This window comes from Eptatretus burgeri, chromosome 17 (genome assembly GCF_056783735.1).
Source record: "Eptatretus burgeri isolate ZD-2024b chromosome 17, Ebu_testis_v1, whole genome shotgun sequence".
Taxonomy (NCBI): domain Eukaryota; kingdom Metazoa; phylum Chordata; class Myxini; order Myxiniformes; family Myxinidae; genus Eptatretus; species Eptatretus burgeri.
Genome location: NC_140977.1, coordinates 25,125,816 through 25,150,730, shown reverse-complemented (window position 1 = coordinate 25,150,730; position 24,915 = coordinate 25,125,816). Strand labels below are relative to the sequence as shown.

The window sequence follows — 24,915 nt, the reverse complement described above, 5'->3', positions numbered from 1 at the left end:
CCATGATTAGATTCACATGATTAACGTCAGAACCGGAGCGAGAGGATGGAATGGAGCTATCAACACTGTGAACATGAGCAATGGGAACTGAGCCGAAGGCTCAGCAAGAGAGGCAGGTGCTGTGAGAGGCAAAGGGAATGCAGGTGGTTGGAGGCAAACCGAAATGAGGAACACTACACTAAGTGCTGGCCATCCATGGGATGGGAATAGCAGCTGTGGGGTGGTAGACCTGAAGCACCCTCGATCACCAAGCAGCTATCTGGGCAAGCATCAGAGCGGAGGGTGCAGGTCGTGAATGTCGTACTTTTCAGTGTGTCAAGTAAGAGCTGTGACCTTGAGTCAGCATCTCTACAACCTCTCGACCAAAAATTCTGTTTCCGATAACATGAATGCATTGGGGTAGATATGTAAATAATTTTTTTTAATAGACCCCCACATTATGGATGCTGAACCGGGCGTAGTGGCGTGCGCCTGTAATCCGGCTACTCGGAGGCTTGGGTTGGAGGATCGCTTGAGGACGGGAGCCCTGCACTGGGCCGCGCGATGAGAGGGTGTAGGGCAGCCCAGAATCATGGTGAAACCCAATCCTTATCCCTGTGTCGTAAGAGACGACCAGGGTTGCGTCAGGAAGGGCATCCGGCGTAAAACCTGTGCCAAGTCAGTATGCGGATCATAACGGATGATCCGCTGTGGCGACCCCTTACGGGAGCAGCCGAAAGACGAACAACAACAACATTATGGATGCTGAATAGGTCAGAATGAGCTGGCAGAGGATTCCAAAGCCAATGGAAGTGGCTTTGTTTTCTTCTTTTTGGTATGCAACATATGACTGTGGGTAGCATCATTTTCTGGGAGCACAACTGTGCTGCTGATGCAGTGCTCCCTGAAGGTTAGTGCAGGAATTTGTAATTTGTCCAGGGTGTTGGCGATAACTCACCGACTCTTCGTGAAGGACACCGTGAGATCTTTACCGTCCGCCAACTCATGGCAGCAGATGGTTAATGGAAGTGGCTGAAATAACCACTGGAAACTACCAAAATTACGCAGTAAATAAAGGCCTAAAACACATGGGAAGTCAAAGAAAACCATGGTCATTGAGAAATGGAGCATCATTCGGGTTCCTGGAAATGGATAATTGTTCTTTATTCCACCCAGGTAAGCATGATGAATAGTTTCCTTTTTGTGATGTGGATTTATTGATTTCCTTTTTTACTACCAGCTCAAGGTTTGTGGAAGAGCTAGAACAAACACAGAATGGATCAGGGCACAACAGAGCAATAGGAACAGTCGAACAAGAGGGAGGAATCACCAACGGCAGATGGAGACGGAGAAACAAGAGATGTAGATACGAATGAGGGCTAGAGGAGAACGCAGGGGGTGGACAAGATGGATACAAAAGCAAACTCTCAGGAAGGAGAAACTGGAAATTTGGAAGGAGGTAGGCTTGGGGAGGATTAACGGGGGTAGGAAAGATCATGGTTTTGGACGGGGGATGATCTGAGATGGTGGTGAACAGCTGTCTTTGAAAACCTAAAATGAAGATTAATTTTTCTTGCACATTGTTTGTGGTTGTTATATCTACCTGACTTGCACACCTGATAAATTCTCCCTTATACAGGTACTCTAATGGTTTGATCTCCCCCCCCCACCCCCACTTCTTACCTCTATATGGTATGGGCCATACACGTGCTCTTTCTTATCAGGCTCATCAATGTACAGACCATATACAATGGGCCTACAGGTGCACATCAAGAGAAAAAGTCAGAAGCAACAACAAACAATAACTGCAACTACAACTACTAGTAGTTTCACTGCTTCGACAAGCATACATTTTTGATACCACTGTACCTGCGGCAAAGGGCAATTGCAGGAAGCACATCTTTACGAAATTGTGGCTACTTACTTTAGCCGATCTACAACAAAGAGTTGAAATAAGAAAAGAAGTCCAGTTGCTGCGTAGTATAATGGTATAATTTGTGGAATGTGGAGATGAGAAATGAATAAAAAAAACAATTACAACTACTGGAGCATGTCAGCAGCAGTATAGTGTTCTCAAGGAAAGGTCAATGACGCTGCACCTAACTCTACTACCATGGCTTAAACTTTAAAGCTTTGGCAAAAGTGTAAAGCATGGTGATGGTGAGACCATGTTCAGAGGAAGAGTAAAAGATTGCCTTTAAATACCTTTCGCTGGCTGGGAGGTCCAGCCATTGGAGGACTTTGAATACACGGAGTTCATGAGGAATGATGCTTTAAGGGCACAAGGAGAAAGGAACACGAGAAGGGGGGAGGAAAAAAAACACAAGAGATCAATTGTAATTCTTTCATACCTCTCAATGGTCTAAATACCAGTGAGCAGCACTTTGCACCACAAGGAGACGGATATATAAAAAGCACACGTACCTATGCATACCCTTAAAAAAGATATCCGATGCATTCCTCACAAAGTTCAGTCAAGGTAAATGTCAGTGCGTGAAGAATGAAATTCAAACAATGGAATGGTGTTGCATCTTTCAATGGAATGGTCAGCGGCTGGACCATTATATAATTGCCTCTGGTGGACGTTGAAGATCCCATCGTACTTCTTTGAAAATAATGGGGCCATTGTGTGCTGATACCCTGGCCGAATGTGAAACAAATTCCGGCCCCGACCTATGGGGGCACCACATCAGAAGCACAGCCGCACCTCAGTCAGAATGAAACATGCAGCCGTAATACACACATACACTTTCGTGTGCAGCCTGTGGCTGTTGGTTGCATCATTGGTCAGGGACAGGGTTATGTCACTGACGCTGTGGCCCCATTACCAATACACTGGTGCTCGTTTCACCGACCGAAGAAGAATGACAGGTTGAGTCAGCCCCACCTGGTGGTAATTCAGGGGCCAATGGGGGCTCGAACTCAGGACGCTAGGATCCCAAGCCAGCCACCCTAGCCGCTAAGCTAAGCCAATGCCAGGCTTGCCGCCATAATTACCTCCGCCACCAAAGGTGGATGGAGGTGATGTTTTCACCCCCATTTGTTGGGTCGCCGAAATAGGTGACCCTTATTGTCAGTAATTCTGTCTGTTTGTTTGGATGTTTGTCATCAGCATAATTGGTAGTAAACGTGGGCCGATTTTGACCAAACTCGGGTGGTAGGTACATCTTATGACCTTGCGCTTTGGAAATTGTGATGGTTGCTAGGGACGCTTTGGTTCCCTAGCAACAACCGAAAATCCTTCAAAATCGGTACCGTTCACGCGAAATCAATTCCGAAAGCCATTATCCCACATAGGGTTATGAAATTTGGCATGAATGATCTACAGGTGATGCTCTATCAAATGTATTCCGGTTTTTGTGATATATGGAATACTTTACCTGCAGCGCCCCCTTCAATTAGGGTATGCGTGAAAATTGGCGAAAATTGAAGGCCCCCTAGCGACCAGGTGAATGCATCGATACGAATAAAACTTTGCAGGTTCATGGTACCCAATGAGTACTACAACTTCGCCTCAGGACATATTGACCGATTTCGCTTAGGTCAGGGGTCAAAGGTCAATTAGTGCAAAAATCGATAATATCCGAGAGCTGGAGGTGCCTTCGCGTCAAATGCTACTCCTCCGAGGGTTATGGTGGGATGGTCATGAAAATTCACACTAATCATCTGGAATCATCTGGCACAAACCATCGAGCCGGATTTTCGATTTAGATCTTTGTTCACCCACAGCACCCCCTCAAACTTTGGGGATTTCCGATTTCAAACCGCATTTTCGGTACTTTTCATTCACATGGATACCTAGTAGTTATCAGTAGATGGAACTGGATGAGATTTGATATGCATAATATTAAGGTGATTCCCTATCCGATATATGACATCCATTTTGCTCTCTATCTTATAGTTTCCATGCTCGGCGACCCATCGCCGCCTACCGGCTTGTCTTTCTGTTTGTTTGTCTGTGAGCAGGATATCTCAAAAAGTTATGGACGGATTCGGCCGAAACTTGGTGGACAAGTTGCGTGTGTGACAAGGACAAGTTGATTCGATTTGGGGGAAGATCAGAATCCAGATCCAGATGCGAGAATTTTTTTTAATTTTGAGGCAATTCTTAAACCATTGAGAGTAGGAGCCACAAACGATATATAGCACGATATCTCAAAAAGTTGTGGGCAAGTTATAACTTAACTCGGTGGATGAATTGGGTAGGTGACAAGAACAAGCCGATTCGATTTTGGTTCAGGTCCCAATCCAGATCCAGCACATCAGTGGGATACAAAACGTGAACTGTTCAGCCTGGCGGAGGTGCCGTTCAAGTTCATGACTGAATCATAAATTGAACCAGCTAATGGCCAGATAAAACAATCTGTGCAATAGTCAGTGGCTGCCTTGGATAAGTAATCATCGAATTTGTACGAGTAGGAAAGTGGTGGAGAGTGAGGGCATGCTGTGTGTGTGTACACTGCAGATACAGGTAGAGTCTTTTTATGCGAGGAGTAGCGACATGGCATGTCCCAGAAATTATGGCCACATCGGTCATGGGCGCCATTTTGTTTCCATCGATAGGTCATTGAATACGTGACAGCTCATCATCGTTTTCGAAATGACAAGATGCTGTGCCATTGGATGCACCAATCGATCAGAAAAAAGAGTTTCAAGATGTATAGATTCCCTGCAGATGCCAGAAGGAAAAAATAATTGGGAAAATAAAGTTCGTTGTCTGAGATGGAAACCGACTTTGGGGTGGTTTGTGTGTCAGGTAAGATGTAGCCCTGTGTGTGTTTGTACATATATGTGGTGCTGTAATCATATTGTAGTTGGCAGCTCAGTATGTCTGTCTGTGTGCAGGATATCTCAAAAAAGTTGTAGATGGATCTGGATGAAACTTGGTGGACAGGTTCGGTATGTGACAAGGACAGACTGATTAGATTTTGGTGAAGATCCGGATCAGGATCCGACTACTAGAAATTTTTAAGTGATTCTTCACCATTGAGAGATATGGCCAAAAACGATATATAACACGATATCTCAAAAATGTATTGGGCCCGATATGTTCTCGTGGATCAGGCATTACATGGCAGAGGTATGCGCCCTACCACGTGACCTTCTAGTTCTTTTTAAACTTCTTCTTTCCTGTTCCCTTCGATTGCAAAGAAAACCTTTTTTCTTCCATATCTTCTCAAGGAGCTGGCAGGATGACCAAGAGGAACACACACTCGTTTCTTCGCAGTTTAGCCTGGATTTGAATCTTGACCCAGCCACAAACTGTCATCCCGGGGTTCCACAGGCAGGGTGATTAATCAGTGTGTGTGCCGTCCCACGGATATATGTAAAGCCGGATGTTCCATCTGCTAGCATTAGTTGATGGATGTTACATATCCCACAGTGTCCTTCGCCAAGAGAGGCGAGTTATCACCGGCACCCTAAGCCTGGTGTTGACTTAACGGTTTGGGTGGCTGGCTTAAGGTCTTAGGGTTTTGAATTTGAGCCCCTGTCGTTCCGTTGAAATAACACTAGGTTGATTGACTCAGCCAGTCATCATTCTGAGGTTGGCAAAATGAGCACCGGCTGACTGGTAACAGGGGCTCTGTATCATCGGCACAGCCATGCTTCCATAAATGATGCAACCAGCAACCACAGGCTGCCTGCAAAACAATAACAACCGGCATCCTGAAGAAATGACAAATTCCTGCCTTGACTAACTGCTGGGAAGGCAATGGCAAACCACCTAGTATCACCTTCGCCAAGCAGCCAAATACCTGCCTTCAGGCAGAGCACACAGTCAATCAATCAATCAATCGATGGATCAATCGATGGATCGGTGGAAACAAAATGGCGTCCAATTGCAAGTTGTCGCTACTCCTGGTATATCAGGACTCCAGATACAGGTGAGAGAGGTGTCGAAAACCTCAGACCTTTTTGCATGTGTAATATGCAGGTAACTGCCAGGTCATAGGGAAGGTAACTCAAGAACATTTCACTGGATTCCGAAATAATATTTAAGATTTGGACGAGTTATAGACTCCAACAAATAAGGACATTGAAAAATGATCTGACCTGTCCACCTTGTTCCATTCCTTTTTTACTTTAACCCACATCCATATCCACGATCTTTTCTCACCCCCATTAACCCTGATTAACCTTTTTAGGCCAACCCGCTTACTTGCAGGTGACTGCGTTTCCTTCCCTACTCTCTCGGTCTCTTCTCATTTTCAGGTCAGGTATGGGAGCATGTGCCAGAACAGCACGGCGCTGCGTCCACTTTCCGCCGGTACTCCAGGGGCCTCCGTCTGGCCATCCCCCAGGCAGATGCCAGGCCCATCCCCATCTCCTTGAGATGATGGTCAACCTGTTGCAACCATGAGGCACGTGGTCGACCCACTGGCCTCCTCCACTCATGAGACTCCCTCGCTGAGAGAATCTGGTGAGCAGGATCAGAGTCAGGAAAACGAGCCACATGTCCATACAGCCGCAACTGACGCTCACGGACTATGCAGGTAACAAATCTCATCCGAGTCTCTCTCAGCAACCGCTCGTTGGACACAAAATCCGACCAGCGATAGCCAAGGATTCTCCGAAGAGACCTGGTACCAAAGGAATTAAGTCTCCATCTCAGATCCTTGGTCAGAGTCCAAGTCTCGCACCCATAGAGCAAGAATGGAAGTACCAAGGACCTGAAGACTCGGACTTTCGTCCTCCCGCACAGGTACCGGCAGCGCCACACCCCATGATCCAGTGAATCCATGACTCCCCAGGCCCGACCCAGACGTCTATTGACCTCTGACTCGCAGCCAGCAGAGACATGAATATCACTGCCAAGGTAAGTGAATCTCTCCACGACCTCAACATCCTCACCACAAACAGACACAGACAGGACAGCAGCATCCAAGATGTCACCGAAAGCCTGGATCTTCGTTTTGACCCAAGAAACCCGTAATCCCAACGGCTCCGACTCCTCATTCAGCACCTCGAGGGCCCCCAAGAGGATGTCTAAAGTCTCCGCAAAGATGACTGCATCATCTGCAAAGTCAAGGTCCGAGATCTTGACATTCCCAAATGATGCACCGCAACTTGATCTCTCCGACATCCTCCCTAGAATCCAGTCCATACAAGTGCTGAAAAGTGTGGGGGCAAGTACACATCCCTGACGAACTCCAGTAACAACTGGAAATAAGTCAGAGATGGTACCACCACACTTCACAGCACTCTCAGTACCAGAGTAGAGTTCAGACATCAGATCGATCAGTTTTGGTGGCACCCCACGAAGACCAAGAATCCTCCAGAGGACATCCCGATTCACTGAATCGAAAGCTTTACAGAGATCAACATAGGCTGCAAGCAGCCCCTGCCGAAACTCTCGTCTGCGTTCGGTGAGGACACGAAGTGCAAGGATACGGTCAATCGTTGACCTCTTTGGTGGTGTAAAGCCTGACTGCTCTGGACGCTGGTGCTCAAGCAGATGGTGGCGAACCCTATCAAGAATTATCCGAGCAAAGACCTTGCCCAGCACTGAGAGCAGCGTCACCCCTCGGTAGTTGTTGCAGTCTTGGCGATCACCCTTCCCTTTCGAGAGAGGGACAACAAGGCCCCTCTTCCAGTCAGTTGGGATGATGCCTGTGTCCCAGGCAGAGCACAAAACTGCATGCAACGACACGAGTGCAGCATTTCCACCAGCCTTGAGAAGTTCAGCATGGATGCCACAGATCCCTGGAGCTTTGCCCCGTTTCAACTGGTTCACCGCAGCCCGTGTTTCCACAAGCGTAGGTGGACCACAGTTGATTCGATGGTCAGCAACAGGGATTGTAAGACCCTTGACGTCCAACTCGACAGTTGGGGGATCAGCCTGGTACAACCGCTCAAAGTAACGGGCCCAGCGGGCCTTCACTTCAGACTCCTCTGTCAAGAGCCTACCACTCTCTGCTCGAACTGCAGTGCTCCGAGGGATGGGCTTGGATGAACGTAATGCGCGAATTCCCCTGTAAGCGGGACGAGAATCACCTGTCCACAGGTGATGCTCTACCCCCTCACAGATTCCTCGCACATAGGCCTCCTTGTCCACCCTCAGTGCACGTACAGTTTTACGCCTCAGCTCCCTGAACAGCTCAGCTCTGCCATTCAGCCTGGCCCTGCGACTCTGGTCAATGGTATCCAGTGTCCCTTGAGAGACAAAATTCTTCTTTGCCCTGCGGTGAGCTCCAAGGCATCCACCGGCAACATCAAGGACAGTGGTCTTGAAGGCGCTCCACAACTCTTCAGGACCCCCCAAAGCACCCAGACCCCCCAAGTGTCCACTCAGCCTGTTCGCAAACTCCTCAGCTACTCTCTCATCCCTGAGCATGGCAACATCCAGTCTCAGCTGGGATGGTACCATTCTCCAGGATTTAAGGTGCAGCTTTAGAGTTGCTACAACAAGCCTGTGGTCAGTATTGAGGAACTGAGCACTCCGGTAGACCCTGCAGTTCTGGATCATCCTCCAACGACCGTCAATGAGGACATGGTCAATCTCCTTTGCCACACCGCCAGCGTTGGAATACCAAGTCCAGCGATGAGCTTGTGGGTGCTGAAACCATGAACCAGCCACCCTAAGTCCATGACTTCTTGCAAAGTCAAGGAACTTAGTGCTATTCTGGTTCATAGTTCCTGACCCATGGGGACCAACACACACCTCATAACCGTCCCTATCAGTTCCAGTCGATGCATTGAAATCCCCCAAGACTAGAAGTGTATCTCGTCTGGGGCACTGATCAACCACAGACTCGAATGTGGCGTAGAATGCATCCTTCACGGTGAGATCACTCGCCTCAGTCGGAGCATAAACAGAGACCAGGGAAATGACACCTAAGGAGTGACGAATCCTTAATCTCATAATACGCTCGTTGACCGGTGTTACCTCAATTATCATTGGGGTCAGCTTATTGGACACAGCAACAGCAACTCCTTGGGTATGGTAACCATCAGAGCGACCAGATCAATAGTAGGTGTAACCACCCACCATTACCTCGCCGCAATCCGGTCTCCGAACCTCAGAGAGAGCTGCAATCCCGATGTCCAAACGCTTGAGCTCAGATGATAACAGAGACAGGTGATCATCCTCTCTTAGAGATAGGACATTCCAGGCACCCACCCGAAGGGACCGCCTCAGGTTAACCCAAGGAGACCGCCGTCTGGTGGACGACACCTCAGCACCACTCCGACACACTCTCCCGCAATCTGACCCAGGGATGTTACCCCGTGGTTTCCCTCCTATCAAAGATTGGGGGTCCCGAAGACTTTGCCCCAATCCCATCATCCGGTGAGCTGCCCTGCGAAGGGAAGCTGCACAGGAGGTACTCCCACGGAGTGGGTTTTCAGATTTTTTTGCGTTTTTGCGTTTTGCGGAATGAAGGGTTTTACGGTGGCCGGAGTGCAAATCCTGCCACCAACCTCCTAATAAGAAGTTTCTCATTTTACTGTTAATTAATGTCTTTGCTTGCGACCACCAGTGGCCCCACTGCCAGTTTGTTGCCCATCCACCCTGTCTCTTCCATATCTCAATGTCGCATGAAAAAGGTGCCTTCGAGCAGTTCGGTGGTGGGGTGGGTTGAGCCACACTTGCTTTCACTGGTGTTCAATTCCTTATGGCTGCTCATAAATCTCGCTCGAAGAGGAGTTGGGTACCAGTGTGTCAATCTGCTGATATAAACATGACTGCGGTGCTCCAACGACCAGCAAAAGATAATTATGGGACCACCACCAACACTCATCTGCATTGTTCATCTACAGATACAGCTTTAAAGAAAAAAAGGGGGAAGTACCTCGACTCATATTCTGCTTTCAAAGCCTTATATCCGATTTTGCCAATTTCCTGTTGTTGTGTAACCTTCCAATCAAATTTATTGAGTTCAACATGACTTTTGCCAGCAGGAAGGATGAAAACTTTCTTGGCTGGATTGAAAATCTGAATTAATAACTACGTACACCAAACATACCAAGTTAAAACAACAGCTCAAGTGAGCACAATATACGCCTGGACAAGAAGGTATATACAGAATTGTGCTACTACATGGAAAACAGCATCCTGGTTGCCATGGCAACCACTTTAGATGACGAACGGATGTCGCGACACACCGTCTCCACAGTCTGTACCGATGTACCAAATATGAAACGTGAAAGTTGAAAACTTTGGGAGTTAAAGTGTGGACAGGAACGGACGGACAGACAGACAGACAGACGGACGACCGGTATCACATAATACGCCCTGATATATATATATATATATATATATATATATATATATATATATATATATATATATATATATATATATATATATATATATATATATATATATATATATATATATATATATCGGGCGTATAAAAAGTGCAACGACTCGGACAAAGGCCTGTGGGAAAGTGAGATTGTGAAGAGGACAGATTGCACGAACAGTGAGATGTCTTTTGGTCACGATGTGAGCGGAAATGCAAGGAAGGGATAGAGAGGGGGAGATGCACAGAGGTTGTAGACTGGGTACAAATCATTCGTCTAAAGCATACGGCCTAAGTCGATTTTGGCAGCATTGGTAAAGCTGAAAAGGTTTACTTTAAAAAATATGTATATATATATATATATATATATATATTGCCTGGACATTCACAGAAGAAAGGTAACATTGCCTGAAGGTAGTTGCACTTGAATTGGCCAATAAATGCAGCAGGATGCAAGTAGTGTATGTACATATAAACATTCAATTTTTTTTTTTTTAATCAATCAAATGTAACGACTAAAATATCAAGTATACAGAGTGTTTGTACGTAGATAAACTCACAATGGCCAGAAGAATGTACTGGCATTTTTTCCCTGCTTCTCAACAGTGATCCAAATCTGGCAAAACATCATGTATGACAGTTATTCAAAGCTGTTGTTGGATTCTTGATACTAATATACAGTAGTTGTTAAATCTCTGTATGATTCCGCTTCAACTTACCGATCATTCATAAATGGAGTGACGGGACTGAACTTCCAGGTACGCACACTCGCCTTTCACCTGTCCAGGAAGGGTTCGAAACCCGACCCAGCTGTAAAAGGTCACCCTTGTGTTTCAGATACAGGGGCAGGGCATTCCATGTGTGCATCGTCCATCGGATGGACTTCAAGTTGGAAGACCCGTCTGCTAGTAGTGGTTGTCCGTGGACGCTGAAGATCCCACGGTGTCATTCGCAAAGAGTAGGCGAGCGATCACCGGCACCCCGAACAAATTCCAAATGTGATGCGGCGCAGTTGCCACCCCATGCAATGATCTTTAACGTCCAACAACTGGCACCACGCACCCGGTCCATGGACGAGTGATTTTATTATAAACGTCTTAGAATACCCCCTCCACCTCCACCACAGCTCTCACGCGAAAATTTTTAAAATCCACCCCTACACCCGAGGTGCAAGATCATAGCTCACTGCCAAGGCATCACCCTCAAAAATTGTTAAAACAAGAGTCACAGCCATTTTCCCCACCCCTCTTCATCCACTTTGACCCCTTTAGAATCAAAAGGAAAGCACAGAACCAATGTTTACATGGAGGGGGCGATGGCAAGGTATCTTGTGTGCCAAGTCTTATCTGGATTGGTTTAAACACAAAGGCTCGGAAGGCTAAAACCCTCATTGTTACGACTGATTTAGCCTTTGACCCCCTCTGAAATCTAAAGGAAGACATGAGACCAACGTTTACTTGCTTCAGTATGTCCGTAGGAACAATAACAAGGTAATTTTGTGTCAATTCTTGTCTGTATTGGTTTTACGACTCGTGCTCGGCAGGCCAGACACCCTCATTTCACTTCCGATTTTCGACTTTCGACTCCATGTGGAGTCCAAAGAAAAGCATCAAACGAATGTCTACCTGTTTTAACCTGTAGTGTCCGTGGTAAAGTAACATTTTACCAATTAATTCATTATCTTATGGATTGATTCGACGATAAAAGACTGGGAGTGCCAAAATCTTCATTTTGTGACCGATTTTGGAGCCTTGATCGCTGTTAAATTGAAAGGAAGACACAAGACTAATGTCTACCTGTGCAGTATGTAAGGGCTGTGGTAAGGTGTCATTTTACCAAATATTGTCTGGACTGGTTGAAATAGAGAAAAGCAAATTCCTGAATTTTGTGACCGATCTTGACCTTTGACCCATGTATAATCTCCGAAAGGACCAATTGTCAACTCCACCACATCAACTCAGAAAATAAATAAATAAATAAATAAATAAATACATATTGGTACACTCTTGATCATTTCAAACTTTAAGCACCGGCGGAAGGAGTAAAGTCAGGGTCGTGAGCAATTCTGAGCAAGGCCCAATGCCATGCTGCAAGGAGTGGACGCACCCGTGATTCAGTGGACGTAAACGAGCGGATGCAATGCAGGTGTTGCAGGTAATTCTGATGGAATGATAAGAACGAAAGCGAAATCCCTGAAATTTGACATTCACTCCTAGTCACGACATATTCCAGGTTCATAATGCTGAAAAAAAAAACGATGCGGACTATCCTACCACATGTCATGAGACACCGAACCAGTCTCCTTGGCTATTGGGCACAATCCTGGACAGGTCGCCACTCCGACACAGGATAGCAGCAAGCTGGCACTCATTTTGCTGACCTCAGAAGGAATGACAGGCAGTGTCAACCCCACCTGGTATTAATTCAACAACAAAGTGGGATTTGAACTCAGGATCCTAGGATCCCAAGCCCACCACCCTAACCATTGAGCCAACACCAAGCATGCACCTGAACGAATATGCCAACAGGTGATATATGCATGGATACGTAAATGGTACACCTGCTTAAACATGTTAATTATTGAACCTGCATTAATATGTGTGACACCTGCGTGACTTGTCGGAGCATGGCGCTGGTGCTCCAAGCCTTTCTCAGTATTGCTCACGAACATGACTGTACCGCTCCTGGTGTTTAAATGGTGCGTACGATCAAAGCATCAAGACAGCACACCAGGGCATATGATATCAACGGTGCATATCAATATTTTGGTCAAGATTGTGTAAAATATTTGGACTCTTTTGCATTATCAGCGTGAGTAATGTGATTAAGAATGTGCAATTGCCATTTTTGTCGGAAATGTTTGATTCTCTTCTTGACAAGACCGAAGCTCATGATGTCCAGTGTTTCACTGCATTTAAAACACCACTAACTAGAAGGGCATTAGATCGAGTGCATACCTCCGCCAGGCTGAACGGATAACATTTCGTATCCCACCGACAGGTCGGATCTGAATCCACACCTGGACCAAAATCGAATCGGCTTGTTCTTGCCACCTAACCGATTCATCCACCAAGTTTTGTCATAATCCATCGACAACTTTTTGAGATATCCCAGTAAATATAGATTTTGGCACCATTTCTCAATGGTGACGAATCACTTTGATAAATATTTAATTCTCCCATCCGAATCTTCAGCAGAATTAAATCAATTCGGCCTTGTCACACATTCAACCTCTCCACCAAGTTTTGTCCCAATCCGTCCATAACTCTTTGACATATCCTCATCACAGACAGACAGGCAAACAGACAGGGCTGAAAACATAAACTCCGTCCACCTTCGGTGTCGGAAGTAAAAACACTGTTGGTAACTTTTTCACTTGCCTTATGCTGGTCATGTGTACTTGGTGGTTTTCCGTTTACCATTTAAATAGTGAACATGATCATATCTTTAGACCGACTGGAATGTAGATCCCCTTTTCGAGATCATATCTATAGACAGCTGAACATTTGCATGATAATTATAATTCCCCACCATGCCAATATTTTGGTGTGATTAAGGGATGATGATTCAATGGGGTAGAGTAATCATCCAGGTTGTTTTTTTTTACCTCCCCACCGAAGGTGAAGGAGGTTGTTTGGTCGCCGAAGTAGGTGACCCTTATTGTCAGTAATTTTGTCTGTTTGTTTGGATGTTTGCTCGTTTGTCATCAGCATAATTGGTAGTAAACGTGGGTGGATTTTGACCAAACTCGGGTGGTAGGTACATCTTATGACCTTGTGATTTGGAAATTGTGATGGTTGCTAGGGACGCTTTGGTTCCCTAGCAACAACCAAAAAACCTTCAAAATCGGTACCGTTCACACGAAATCAATTCCGAAAGCCATTATCCCTCGTAGGGTTATGAAATTTGGCACGAATGATCTACAGGTGATGCTCTATCAAATATATTCCGGTTTTTGTGATATATGGAATACTTTACCCGCAGCGCCCCCTACAATTAGGGTATGCGCGAAAATTGGCGAAAATTGAAGGCCCCCTAGCGACCAGGTGAGTGCATCGATACGAATGAAACTTTGCAGGTTCATGGTACTCAATGAGTACTACAACTTTGCCTCAGGACATATTGACCGATTTCGCTTAGGTCAGGGGTCAAAGGTCAATTGGTGCAAAAATCGATAATATGTGAGAGCTGGAGGTGTCTTCGCGCCAAATGCTACTCCTAGGGTTATGGTCGGATGGTCATGAAGATTCACACTAATCGTCTGGAATACATTGTGCACAAACGATCGAGCTGGATTTTCGATTTAGATCTTTGTTCACCCACAGCACCCCCTCGAACTTTGGGGATTTCCGATTTCAAACCGCATTTTCGGTACTTTTCATTCACATGGATACCTAGTAGTTATCAATCGATGGAACTGGATGAGATTTGATATGCATAATCTTAAGGTGATTCCCTATCCGATATATGACATCCATTTTGCTCTATATCTTATAGTTTCCATGCTCGGCGGCCCAACGCCGCCTACCGGCTTGTCTGTCTGTTTGTCTGTGTACAGGATATCTCAAAAAGTTGTGGACGGATCCAGATTAAATTTTGTGGACAGGTTCAGTGTGTGACAAGGACGAACTGATTAGATGTTGCTGAAGATCCAGATCAGGATCCGGCTACAAGAATTTTAAAAGTGATTCTTCACCATTGAGAGATAGGGCTAAACCGATATATAGCACAATATCTCAAAAAGTTGTGGACGGATTCGTACGAAACTTGGTGAACAGGTTGGGTGTGTGACGACGCCGAATTGATTGGATTTCGGTGAAGATCCAGATCCTGATCTGGAGCCGAGAATTATTTAATTTTCAAAGTGATTCTTCACCATTGAGAGATAGGGCCAAAAACGATATGGTACTGTGTAACATGACATCTCAAAAAAGTATTGGGCCCGATATGTTCTCGTGGATCAGGCATTGCGTGGCGGAGGTATGCTCTCGACCGAGTGCCCTTCTAGTTTTTAATATGATGGCTCATGTCGGAAAGTTCATCACAGGTTTCATGTTTGTGAACTGAATCATGTGAAAGCATTTAATTGTTTGCTCCCTTATCATAACTTACATTTATCATGCCTCCTTATTGATTTTGGAAGGTTATGAGTGAGTGAACAAAAGAAAACTACAACGAACTTTTGTTTACTGGGCTCGTTGGTGTGGTTAATGATTCCCTACTCTTTCCAGTACGTCGGTGATGCCAAAAATTGTCTTTTGGCAGGGAATACCCAACGTGGTTTGCTATTGCCTTCCCAGCAGTCCCAGTACAGGACCTCGGATGATTTGGCCACATTACCAGGTGAAAAAACATGTTAGGGGTTTTTAACGTCGACCGATGAATGGTAAAGGATGGGATATTCTTCTTTGTCCTGATGTTTCTTTTTCTCATATATTTATAACGGATGAGAATGATGTTTCATTCCAGGAAATGTAAGCTACTCGGCCCCAGAATATTGTGGTATTTCTTACTGTGATGAAAATTGATTCTCACCGGTTGGCCGCCCCACCAGCGGTGCTCCAGTTTCTCTTTCCCGATGACACTGAAGGTTGCGTTGAAACCCTCATCGTAGATGGTGTTGCCGATGATTCCGTGAGATTCTGGGTAGAGGCCCTAGCAGTGCAGGTGCAATGAAGAAACACTCACAGAAGCACAAATTTAACCTCTGATAGAACCAGATTGGGTAATCTGAATGCAATGGTGGAAATATTTTTCAGTAGGATGATGTTTTTTTTTTTTTGCTGAGCAATTATAACAATAAGAGTAGTTAACATCTTACGAAAGGATACACAATGAACTTGGATGCAGGAGGAGGCCATTTTTGGCCCTTCAATCCTGCACTACATCGACACCACAATAATTCAATCTCACAGTTTATGAACTTTAATTCACTGGGGATAGGGATTTGGGGGTGGAGGAGTGGGGATGAGAAGAGTGCGGCAAGCACAGTCATCAATCACCAGGGTGTTTTATACACGTAATATTGTTGTGCTTTTGATGAGTCTCAAAGAGATCCTCACATTGTCAAAGCAGTTATTTCAGAGTTATGTTGTTTCATTTAATTGTCTAGAGTCTGTGCCGATAGATCTGCGCTGCGATTGTGTCGTTAGAAATCCCATATACAGTGGGACCCGCTTAATAGAATCACTTTGGGCCGGACAAATTTGATTCTAATAAGTGGGTGATTCTAATATCCGAGTTCACCAGAGTTGTGGAGTATCAAGCGGATCAAATGTCGAGTACACATACGGAGACAAATACTCAGCATTTAGTTTGATTTATATGACACACTTGCTCAAAACAATGCAACTTACTACTGAAAATAAAACAATTACACGTACAGTACATATGTACTTTTCAAAGCAAAATAACATAGGTTTGTCGATGAGCCTACTCTGTAATGAAAAAATTGTCGATTGTTGCCAGCTTTAACGAGTCTGTGGCAATGGCGGTGACCTCCTTGTCAAGTTTGCGCAGGAAGGCCATGTCACTGAACCCATGTGATAGCAAACCAAGCCTGATCGTCTTAGCTGCAGACATCATTTCCTTGATGGTCGGGACAGAGATCTCCTCTTCCTCCTCTTCCTCCACTTTAGTGTCGGCGTCATAGTCTGCGTCAGTAGCAATTCCCATTTCGCGTTGGACTGCCGAAACGATGGCTTCGTCTGTGACATCATCGTCTGTGGTTTGGAGAGTGGCGTCCATGTTGACGAAGTCCTGCCATTGAGTGGGGATCCATTTGAAGAGGGTTGGCTAACTCGTCGTCGTCATTGCTCTCGACCCTTTCGCCTTCGCTTGCCGCTCCGATGAAAATTCCTCCTTTGCGCCAGCAGTTCACTATGCCGGTAGTCTTCACATCATTCCATGCTGCGTCCGTAAACAGCATAGCGTCGAGGATCGTTATCTTTTTCGCCAAGTCGCTCGCTGTCATTGCTCCGTCCTCGTTGTCAATCTCAGTGAGCACTTTTCGTAGCATGGCACGGCGGTAATGAGCTTTGAATGAACGGATAATTCCCTGATCTAACGGTTGAAGAACAGAGGTTGTGTTCGGCGGGAGAAATGCCACAGTAATGTTCGACAGTTGAAGTGATTGGGGATGTGCCGGACAGTTGTCGATGAGAAGCAACGCTTTCTGGTCATGACGCCGAAGTTCGCGATTCCACTCATCGAGCCATTCAGTGAAGAGGAAACCTGTCATCCATGCGGAGGAATTGGCTCTGTAGCGAACTGGAATTGTTTTGAAGCCTTTGAAACACCGTGGATTCTTGCTTTTACCAATACCGAAAGGAGGACGCTTAGCACCAGTCATCGAGCAGCAAAAAAGCACCGTGATTCTTTCCTTTGGCCTTTTCCCACCGCAGTGCTGATCTCCCTTGAAGAGGAACGGTCCGTCTGGTAAGGCCCGAAAATACAACCCGGTTTCGTCAGCATTCCAGATCTCATCAGCTGTGAAGCCTTCTACGAGATCCGGAAACACGTGGTCCAGCCATTGTTGTTTCCCTCCTACGTCAGCCGCCGCTGCCTCTCCGTGAAGTTTCTTGTGGACGATTCCATGTCTTTTCTTGAACCGGTCAATCCAGCCGTTTGTTGCACTGAACTTCTTGTTGTTGAACTTTTCCGCGAACTGAGCCGCTTTCTCCCGCATCAGAGGTCCAGAAAGCGGTGCGTCCTTTTCTCTAGAAGTTTGAATCCACTTGACCATTGCTGATTCGACATCGGGTGCGTTGCCGCTTTGCTTGCGTTTCTGAGAAGAAGACGAATCCACTTGACCTTTCAGAATGGCTTCTCAATCTTTCAGAATCTTGCATAGGATCGGCTGGTTAATTTCCAACTTGTCTGCAGCTTCTCGTTGGCTCATTCTGGGCAAAGCGTCATAGTCCCTCAGGATTTGTGCTTTATCAATGTTTGAACGATCCGTCCGCTTTCGTTTTCTGTCCATCGTGGAAATGACGACACGCCTAGTGCTTAGACTGCAGCTGTCAGCCGTCTGCCTATCTGTACAATGACTACCGAAATCACTGTAGTGGCATAGCGTTATTTTTAGCGTGACGTCAGCCGCCTGGTGGCAAAAGTTGGAACTGTGCGGCCAGTAGGCGCTGAACTGTCGAAGTGGATGGCCAGCAGCTGATTCTATTAAGCGGGTTTTTGATTCTAATAAACGGGAAAAATTGTGTACATTTAGATACAAAGGAATCGGTCTCAACGATTTTGATTCTATAATACGGGTGATTCTATTAACCGTGATTCTATTAAGCGGGTCCCACTGTATCTGTCATTTTTCTCATTCCACATTCTTTTCTGCAAACCATCTGCCGCATATTTTCCCTACGACAAAAGATTGCGCAAAAACAGGAGGCTCACAAGCCAATCCTGTTCACGAGCCCCTCAAAAACAGCGTTGAACAGGTTTTGTGAGCACCTGCCAAGGGATATCGTGCCAAGAACCAGGGCTTCTCCCATGGATGAGTGGTGGGGGAGGAAGCAGGCACAGGGGGCTTCGAAGATCTATAAAAGTCTGTGTGTAAAGCTTCTGGGTGGAAGGACATAGAAAGACAGAGATTCGAAGCTTCGCAGCTTCAGAGGGTTAGTAAGTCTGTTTGGGGCTCGATCCATTATTATTATTCGCACAAATGCGAGTCTCCTCTAGTCCTTCTCTTCTCTTGTCCTTCCCTCTGTCATTCTTTTCACGTTGTTTTACTCACTCGCATTCCTTCTTCACTCTCCTTCACGCTTTACTGATTCATTTCTCATCAAACCATTTGGAAGCCTGGCGTTGGCTTAGTGGTTAGGGTGCTGGCTTGGGATCCTCAGGTCCTGAGTTCTGAGCCTCATTGGCTGCTGAATTAACACCAGGGGGTTGACTCAGCCTGTCATCCTTCTGAGGTCGGTGAAATGAGCACCAGTGTACTGGCAATAGGGGCACTGCATCAGTGGCATAGCTGTGCCCCTAACCAATGATGCAACCAGCAGCCAAAAGGCTGCACATGATTGGTACACCATTTGTCATTGTCATGCATTCTTTCCTGCATCTTATGTCTCTGTCCTTTTCCTCTCTTCCTCATATATTTACCTTCTGGCCTTGTACACATTTGCTTTTGGGTTCCCGTGTCCGATAGCTGTGTATCTGCACCCTCCACCTCATCTCTGGCACCTGAGCATCCTTCCAGGAGAAGCATTAATTATGTGCTGTGAGTGACATCATTGGTCCATGGGGAAACACTGTTGCCATGGCAGTGCAAGGAGCAGGAGGGGAACAGAGTGCGGAGGGTCCTGGTTTCAGTCAGGACATGGGAGTCAGAATAAACAAGTGTAAGGTGTGCAGGGGGTCCGTCCTGTCCCCATCTATTTTCTGTCCTCGTCTTATCTTCTTCACCAATCACTCATCCCATCATTCTTTGTCAATAATCCACCTCTCCCTTCATCATCGGTAGTATTATGCTGGCATACTGTACTGTGGAGTGCTAAGTCATCGATGACATTCCGAAGGTGGGTCTGTCACATAAGGGATAAGTGGGAATGTTTCCGTGCAGTAATTAATTGTGTACGTATGTCACTTCATTGTTTTTTCTCCCTGTGAATAACTGTTTGCCTGCCACTCAAAACACTTGCATTTTTTATTGCTACCACAAAAGGCCATTTCTTCAAGATACTGTGTCCTGACTTATTCTGTCTGTTCTGATGGCGACATAAGACTGCTGAGGCGTTTGGCCAGCTTGTATTAGTTATCTCAGTTCGATCTCAAATGCGGTTATGTGGCATTTGTTCTGCTGGGTCGACTGACTAAGGTCTGTTGCGTAACCTCCAGCACAGTAACCGATCACACTCGGGCATTTGCGTATGGTAACACGACTCTGGGCGTGGAATCCTGGGGGAAGTTCTGGGGCGACTGGTGATCATGGTCTCTTAAAGACAAGTCATCCTCTCGGAGTTATCCAGAGGTGACATCCCCATTACAATATACAAGAAAAATTATTACTATTATTGTCCCCACCCCTTCAACAAGGTCAGAGATAGGGGATATTAAAAAGAGCTCCGTCCGATTGACCGATCATCTGTCCATGTCCTTTTGTGTACCTGATATTTCAAAAATTCGTTGAACATTTAGCTTCATATTGCAAATATTTATTCCTCATGACATTACCTCAACCTGAATAGATAACGGCTGTGATTGTCTGAATTCTCTAAGCATGACAGCCATTTCAGTAACTTGGCTTGTGTACGCAATATTTCAAAAACCGTTGAACATTTAGCCTTCATATTACACAGAACTGTTCCTCATACCACCCAAAAGGCGGGGGATCACAAGTATCAATCAGCTCCTTGTTATTGGTTCACGAAAAAAAATATTTTCACGAAAAAAATAAGTGACCACTATATTCGTTATTGTTGGTGTCTGTCTGTCTGTCTGTATGTATGTCTGTCTGTCTGTCTATATGTCTGTCCCGAGCATAGCTCCGTGGGTTTTGATCCGATCCTGATAAAATTTTGGTGGGAGGTTTTATATCATGATCTAGTTGTGTTTTCCTGAGAATGGGCATGGTGCACCCATTATGGGTGGAGCCACGCCCAAAAAAAATGTTTTTAGGGGGTAGCCTATTTCAATTTGCATCTTCTCCTCGGGTTTGTCGAATCTGGCAGGGGTTTCGGTATTTGGTTAGCCCAGTGGCACCTGCATAGCCCCACGGAGTTCGATTTTTCATTTTCGTCCCAAGGTCAAGGCCACAAGGTCACGAACTTAGAAAATTGCGATTTTGACATAAAAATCCATCTTCTCCGAGGGGTTTGTCGAATCTGGCAGGGGTTTCGGTATTTGGTTAGCCCAATGGCACCTACATAGCCCCACAGAGTTCGATTTTTCATTTTCATCCCAAGGGCAAGGCCACAAGGTCACGAACTTAGAAAATTTCGAATTTTGACATAAAAATCATATGACCGCCCAAACTTTGAGAGCGAGGATGACAATGTTATTTATGCATAATCTTGAGGTCATTCCCCACCTAAAGTCTTGAAACCATTTTGCTCTATCTCGAACACCTTGCCCGTGGCGCCCCCTTCAAGTTTGTTTTTAACGCTGATTTCATCAAAGTATGGATAATCCGATGAGTGTGAAATGCCATATAGCCGATATGACGTTATATTGTTTCTGGAATGTTCCAGAGGAAGTTTTGCACCAAAGGTCATAATCCTTGACCTTTGACCTTTAAAATTCACAAAGCAAATTTTCAAAGTTGTGGGAATCGAACCGGGTTTTCGACCTTCTTTGACGAACTAACTCCAACAAGCTATAGCACGTATCCTGTTTCCTTATTTTAATGTCCACAACATTGTTTTGTGACCTTTAAGGGTTATGCAAAGGTCAAAGTTTTGAAGTTGTTGAACGAAACCGGGTTTTCGACATTTTGCAGCTAATAACCTGTCACTCGTACCACATCATGTTGATCATTTTTATAACTTGGTCAAACATTATCACATTGTCTCATCCTTGACTTCTGAAACAATCTACATCGTCAAATACCGCTCGTGAACCATCGTCGTCTTCAGACTTGTTTGTTTTGTGATTATCAAATCTCATGTCAAAGACATTTTTTTCAAAAATATCTACAGTATACAGAACAGTGGCCTGCAAAGGTGTTCACTACTCCGTACCGATAACACTGAACAACAAATTTCCAAAAATTTTTTTTACTGGAGATGCGTAAAGTGATTAAGACTAATTTGGGTACGCTGATTTCAAAAATCATAACCGTTTTGCTGTATCACGTCAGGATTTTCAGCAACAGAAATATTCCCATTGCCTAGAAGTCAGGATTTCAATGAAATTTACATATGTCTTTAACATGTCTATTTCGTACAATTGTTTTTAACTTGTGTTATATTTCTTTCTTTCAGATAAAGATGAGTAGGCGTTCCTGTACCAATCATCCTGACAACTTGTGTTATGTCTGTGGTCGGTATACCAAAAAATATCAACAGCGAAGTATATCTACAGCAGTGAAAATGAAGGCCGCCTACTTTCACTACTTCGGGTGTAAGGTGGGGGACCAAGAACAGAGCTGGGCACCACACATCTGCTGCACAAGCTGTCACACAACCTTGACTCAGTGGTTGGTGGGCAAGCGCGCGAGCATGCCATTTGCGGTGCCCATGATATGGCGTGAGCCGCAGAATCATCATGATGATTGTTATTTCTGCTGCACAAGCATCGCCGGCTTCAACAAGAAGAATAAAGGTCACATCAAGTACGCTGACTGCGTCTCTGCTCGTAAACCTGTGCCTCATGATGACGAGAACCCCGTTCCAACACCTCCAGCTGATCAGAACATAGCTGTAAGCAGTGGTGAAGAGGATGGTGATGATGAACCTTTTGAACCCGACACTCAAGAATCACACCTTCTGAACCAGGGAGACTTAAATGATCTTGTAAGAGATCTCTCGCTGTCAAAGGCGAAGGCAGAGCTGCTTGGATCAAGGCTGCAGCAGTGGAATCTACTTGAACCTAACACCAAGATATCCTTGTTCAGAGCACGTCACAGAGACATGGCTGAGTTCTTTGAGATGGAAGACACGATGACATTCTGCAGTGACATCAACGGTCTGTTGAAAGAACTTGGGTGTGATCACGATCCTGCAGACTGGCGCCTCTTCATCGACTCGGGGAAGAACAGCTTGAAGGCTGTTTTGCTCCACAATGGCAACGAGAAACCATCAGTCCCACTGGCTCACGCGTTCGGCATGACAGAGACCTATGAGACTATGTGGCAGCTGCTTGATTCCATCAAGTACAATGACTTCAACTGGCACATCTGCGGAGACTTGAAAGTGGTGGCGCTGTTGTTAGGGCTGCAGTCAGGCTACACGAAATACATGTGCTTCCTTTGTCTCTGGGATAGCAGAGACGACAAGAATCACTGGACGAAGAAAGATTGGGAAGAGCGAAAAGAGCATGTACCTGGTCGACACAACGTGAAGCATGTCGCCCTTGTCGACCCAGCCAAGGTTTTCCTTCCACCACTCCACATAAAGCTCGGCTTGATGAAAAGTTTTGTACGGGCAATGGATCTGAATGGGCGTGGGTTTTTATACCTCAAGGAAAGGTTTGGCAACACCTTGTCGGAGGCCAAGATCAAGGCTGGTGTCTTTGTTGGACCGCAAATCCGACAGATTATGAAGGACGAAACTTTTCCGACAACTCTAAACCCCAAAGAGCTGGCAGCGTGGAGGAGCTTCAAAGCTGTGACGGACAACTTCTTGGGGAACGAGCGCGCGGACAACTATGAAGAAATAGTGCAGCAGCTGCTGGAGTCCTTCAGGAAACTTGGCTCCAGGATGTCCCTGAAAATCCATTTCCTACACCAGCACCTGAACTTCTTCCCTGACAACTTGGGAGCAGTCTCGGACGAGCACGGCGAGCGATTCCACCAAGAGATTTCACTCATGGAGACGCGTTACCAAGGGCGGCACAACCCGAACATGATGGGCGATTTCTGCTGGTTCCTGCATCGTGAAACTGACACAGAGCAGCACAAACGCAAAGCCAAATGCCTAAAGCATTTTTAATTACATTCTAGTGGAGTTTTTCTGTAATTTCTATAATTTTGAAGCATTCATGATGAAATAAATGAATAAATGAATTTTTGTAAATTTCATTGAAATCCTGACTTCTAGGCAATGGGAATATTTCTGTTACTGAAAATCCTGATGTGATACAGCAAAACGGTTATGATTTTTGAAACCAGCGTACCCAAATTAGTCTAAATCACTTTACACATCTCCAGTAAAAAAATTTTGTTGTTCAGTGTAATGCCACAAGTCGATGTACAAAAACATGTACATGTACAAATATGAAATATAAAATAAAAAAATAAAAGAAAAAGCATGTACAAATCAAAATTCACTGGTTGTAAAAGTATTCAGCCACTTTGGTCAGTACTTGGTAGAAGCACTTTTTGCAGCATTGACTGCTACGAGTCTTTGTGGGTAGGTCTCTACCAGCTTTGCACAGTGAGGTGGTGAAATCTTTGCCCATTCTTCACGTGAAAATTGCTCTGGTTCTGCCAAGTATGATGGGGATCATCGACAGACTGCAATCTTCAAGTCTCACCATCAATGTTCAATTGGGTTCAAGTCAGGATTTGGACTGGCCACTCAAGAACATATTGTTGTGGTTACCAAATTCGCAAACCACCATTCAGGTCCCTTAGGTGAGATATCTCGGTAAGTATATGTGTAGTTAGGCCCAAACCCGTTGTCTAGAGGGAATAAATGTCATTCATGCGGGCTGCGACTCTTCAGGATAGCCGTTTTTCTTTTACTATCTTTATTTTGGACCAACCGCCATTATTACCACCACCAACCACGTCTCAACAGTCGTCACAACATCAACCACCCACCACAACGCAGCTTCACCACAACAGCCACGACCTTTACCGTCACACCTCGCAACCGTCGCATCGCCACTGTTCTTGCGCCGCTTGTGGGTACCGGTATTGGACTCGTGCAGGGCGCGCGCCGAACAGCGTGTACAAAACCACGGACTTTCCGCTCCAAAAACGGATCAAAAACGACTCACGCCCACTTTTGTTCCGTCCAATCGGTGAGCAAGGGGCGATTTGGCCCCGCCTCCAGGGCGTTGGGGGGCGGTCGCTATATGC

The 24,915-nt window shown here is 45.5% G+C and overlaps 1 protein-coding gene across 11 annotated transcripts in view; it reads right to left on the bottom strand.

Annotated features, from left to right (window-relative positions):
- LOC147009584 (autotaxin-like) overlaps positions 1 to 24,915 on the bottom strand; it is a 190,112-nt gene that overhangs the window by 59,757 nt on the left and 105,440 nt on the right. For all 11 annotated transcript variants that reach the window (XM_085862221.1, XM_085862224.1, XM_085862222.1 and 8 more), the window contains 4 exons: positions 15,759 to 15,878; positions 10,784 to 10,839; positions 2,185 to 2,250; positions 1,663 to 1,735 (listed from right to left, as the gene is read on the bottom strand). In XM_085862221.1, the coding sequence (XP_085718347.1) occupies positions 1,663 to 1,735; positions 2,185 to 2,250; positions 10,784 to 10,839; positions 15,759 to 15,878 (315 nt within the window). The remainder of the gene's footprint in view (positions 1 to 1,662; positions 1,736 to 2,184; positions 2,251 to 10,783; positions 10,840 to 15,758; positions 15,879 to 24,915) is intronic.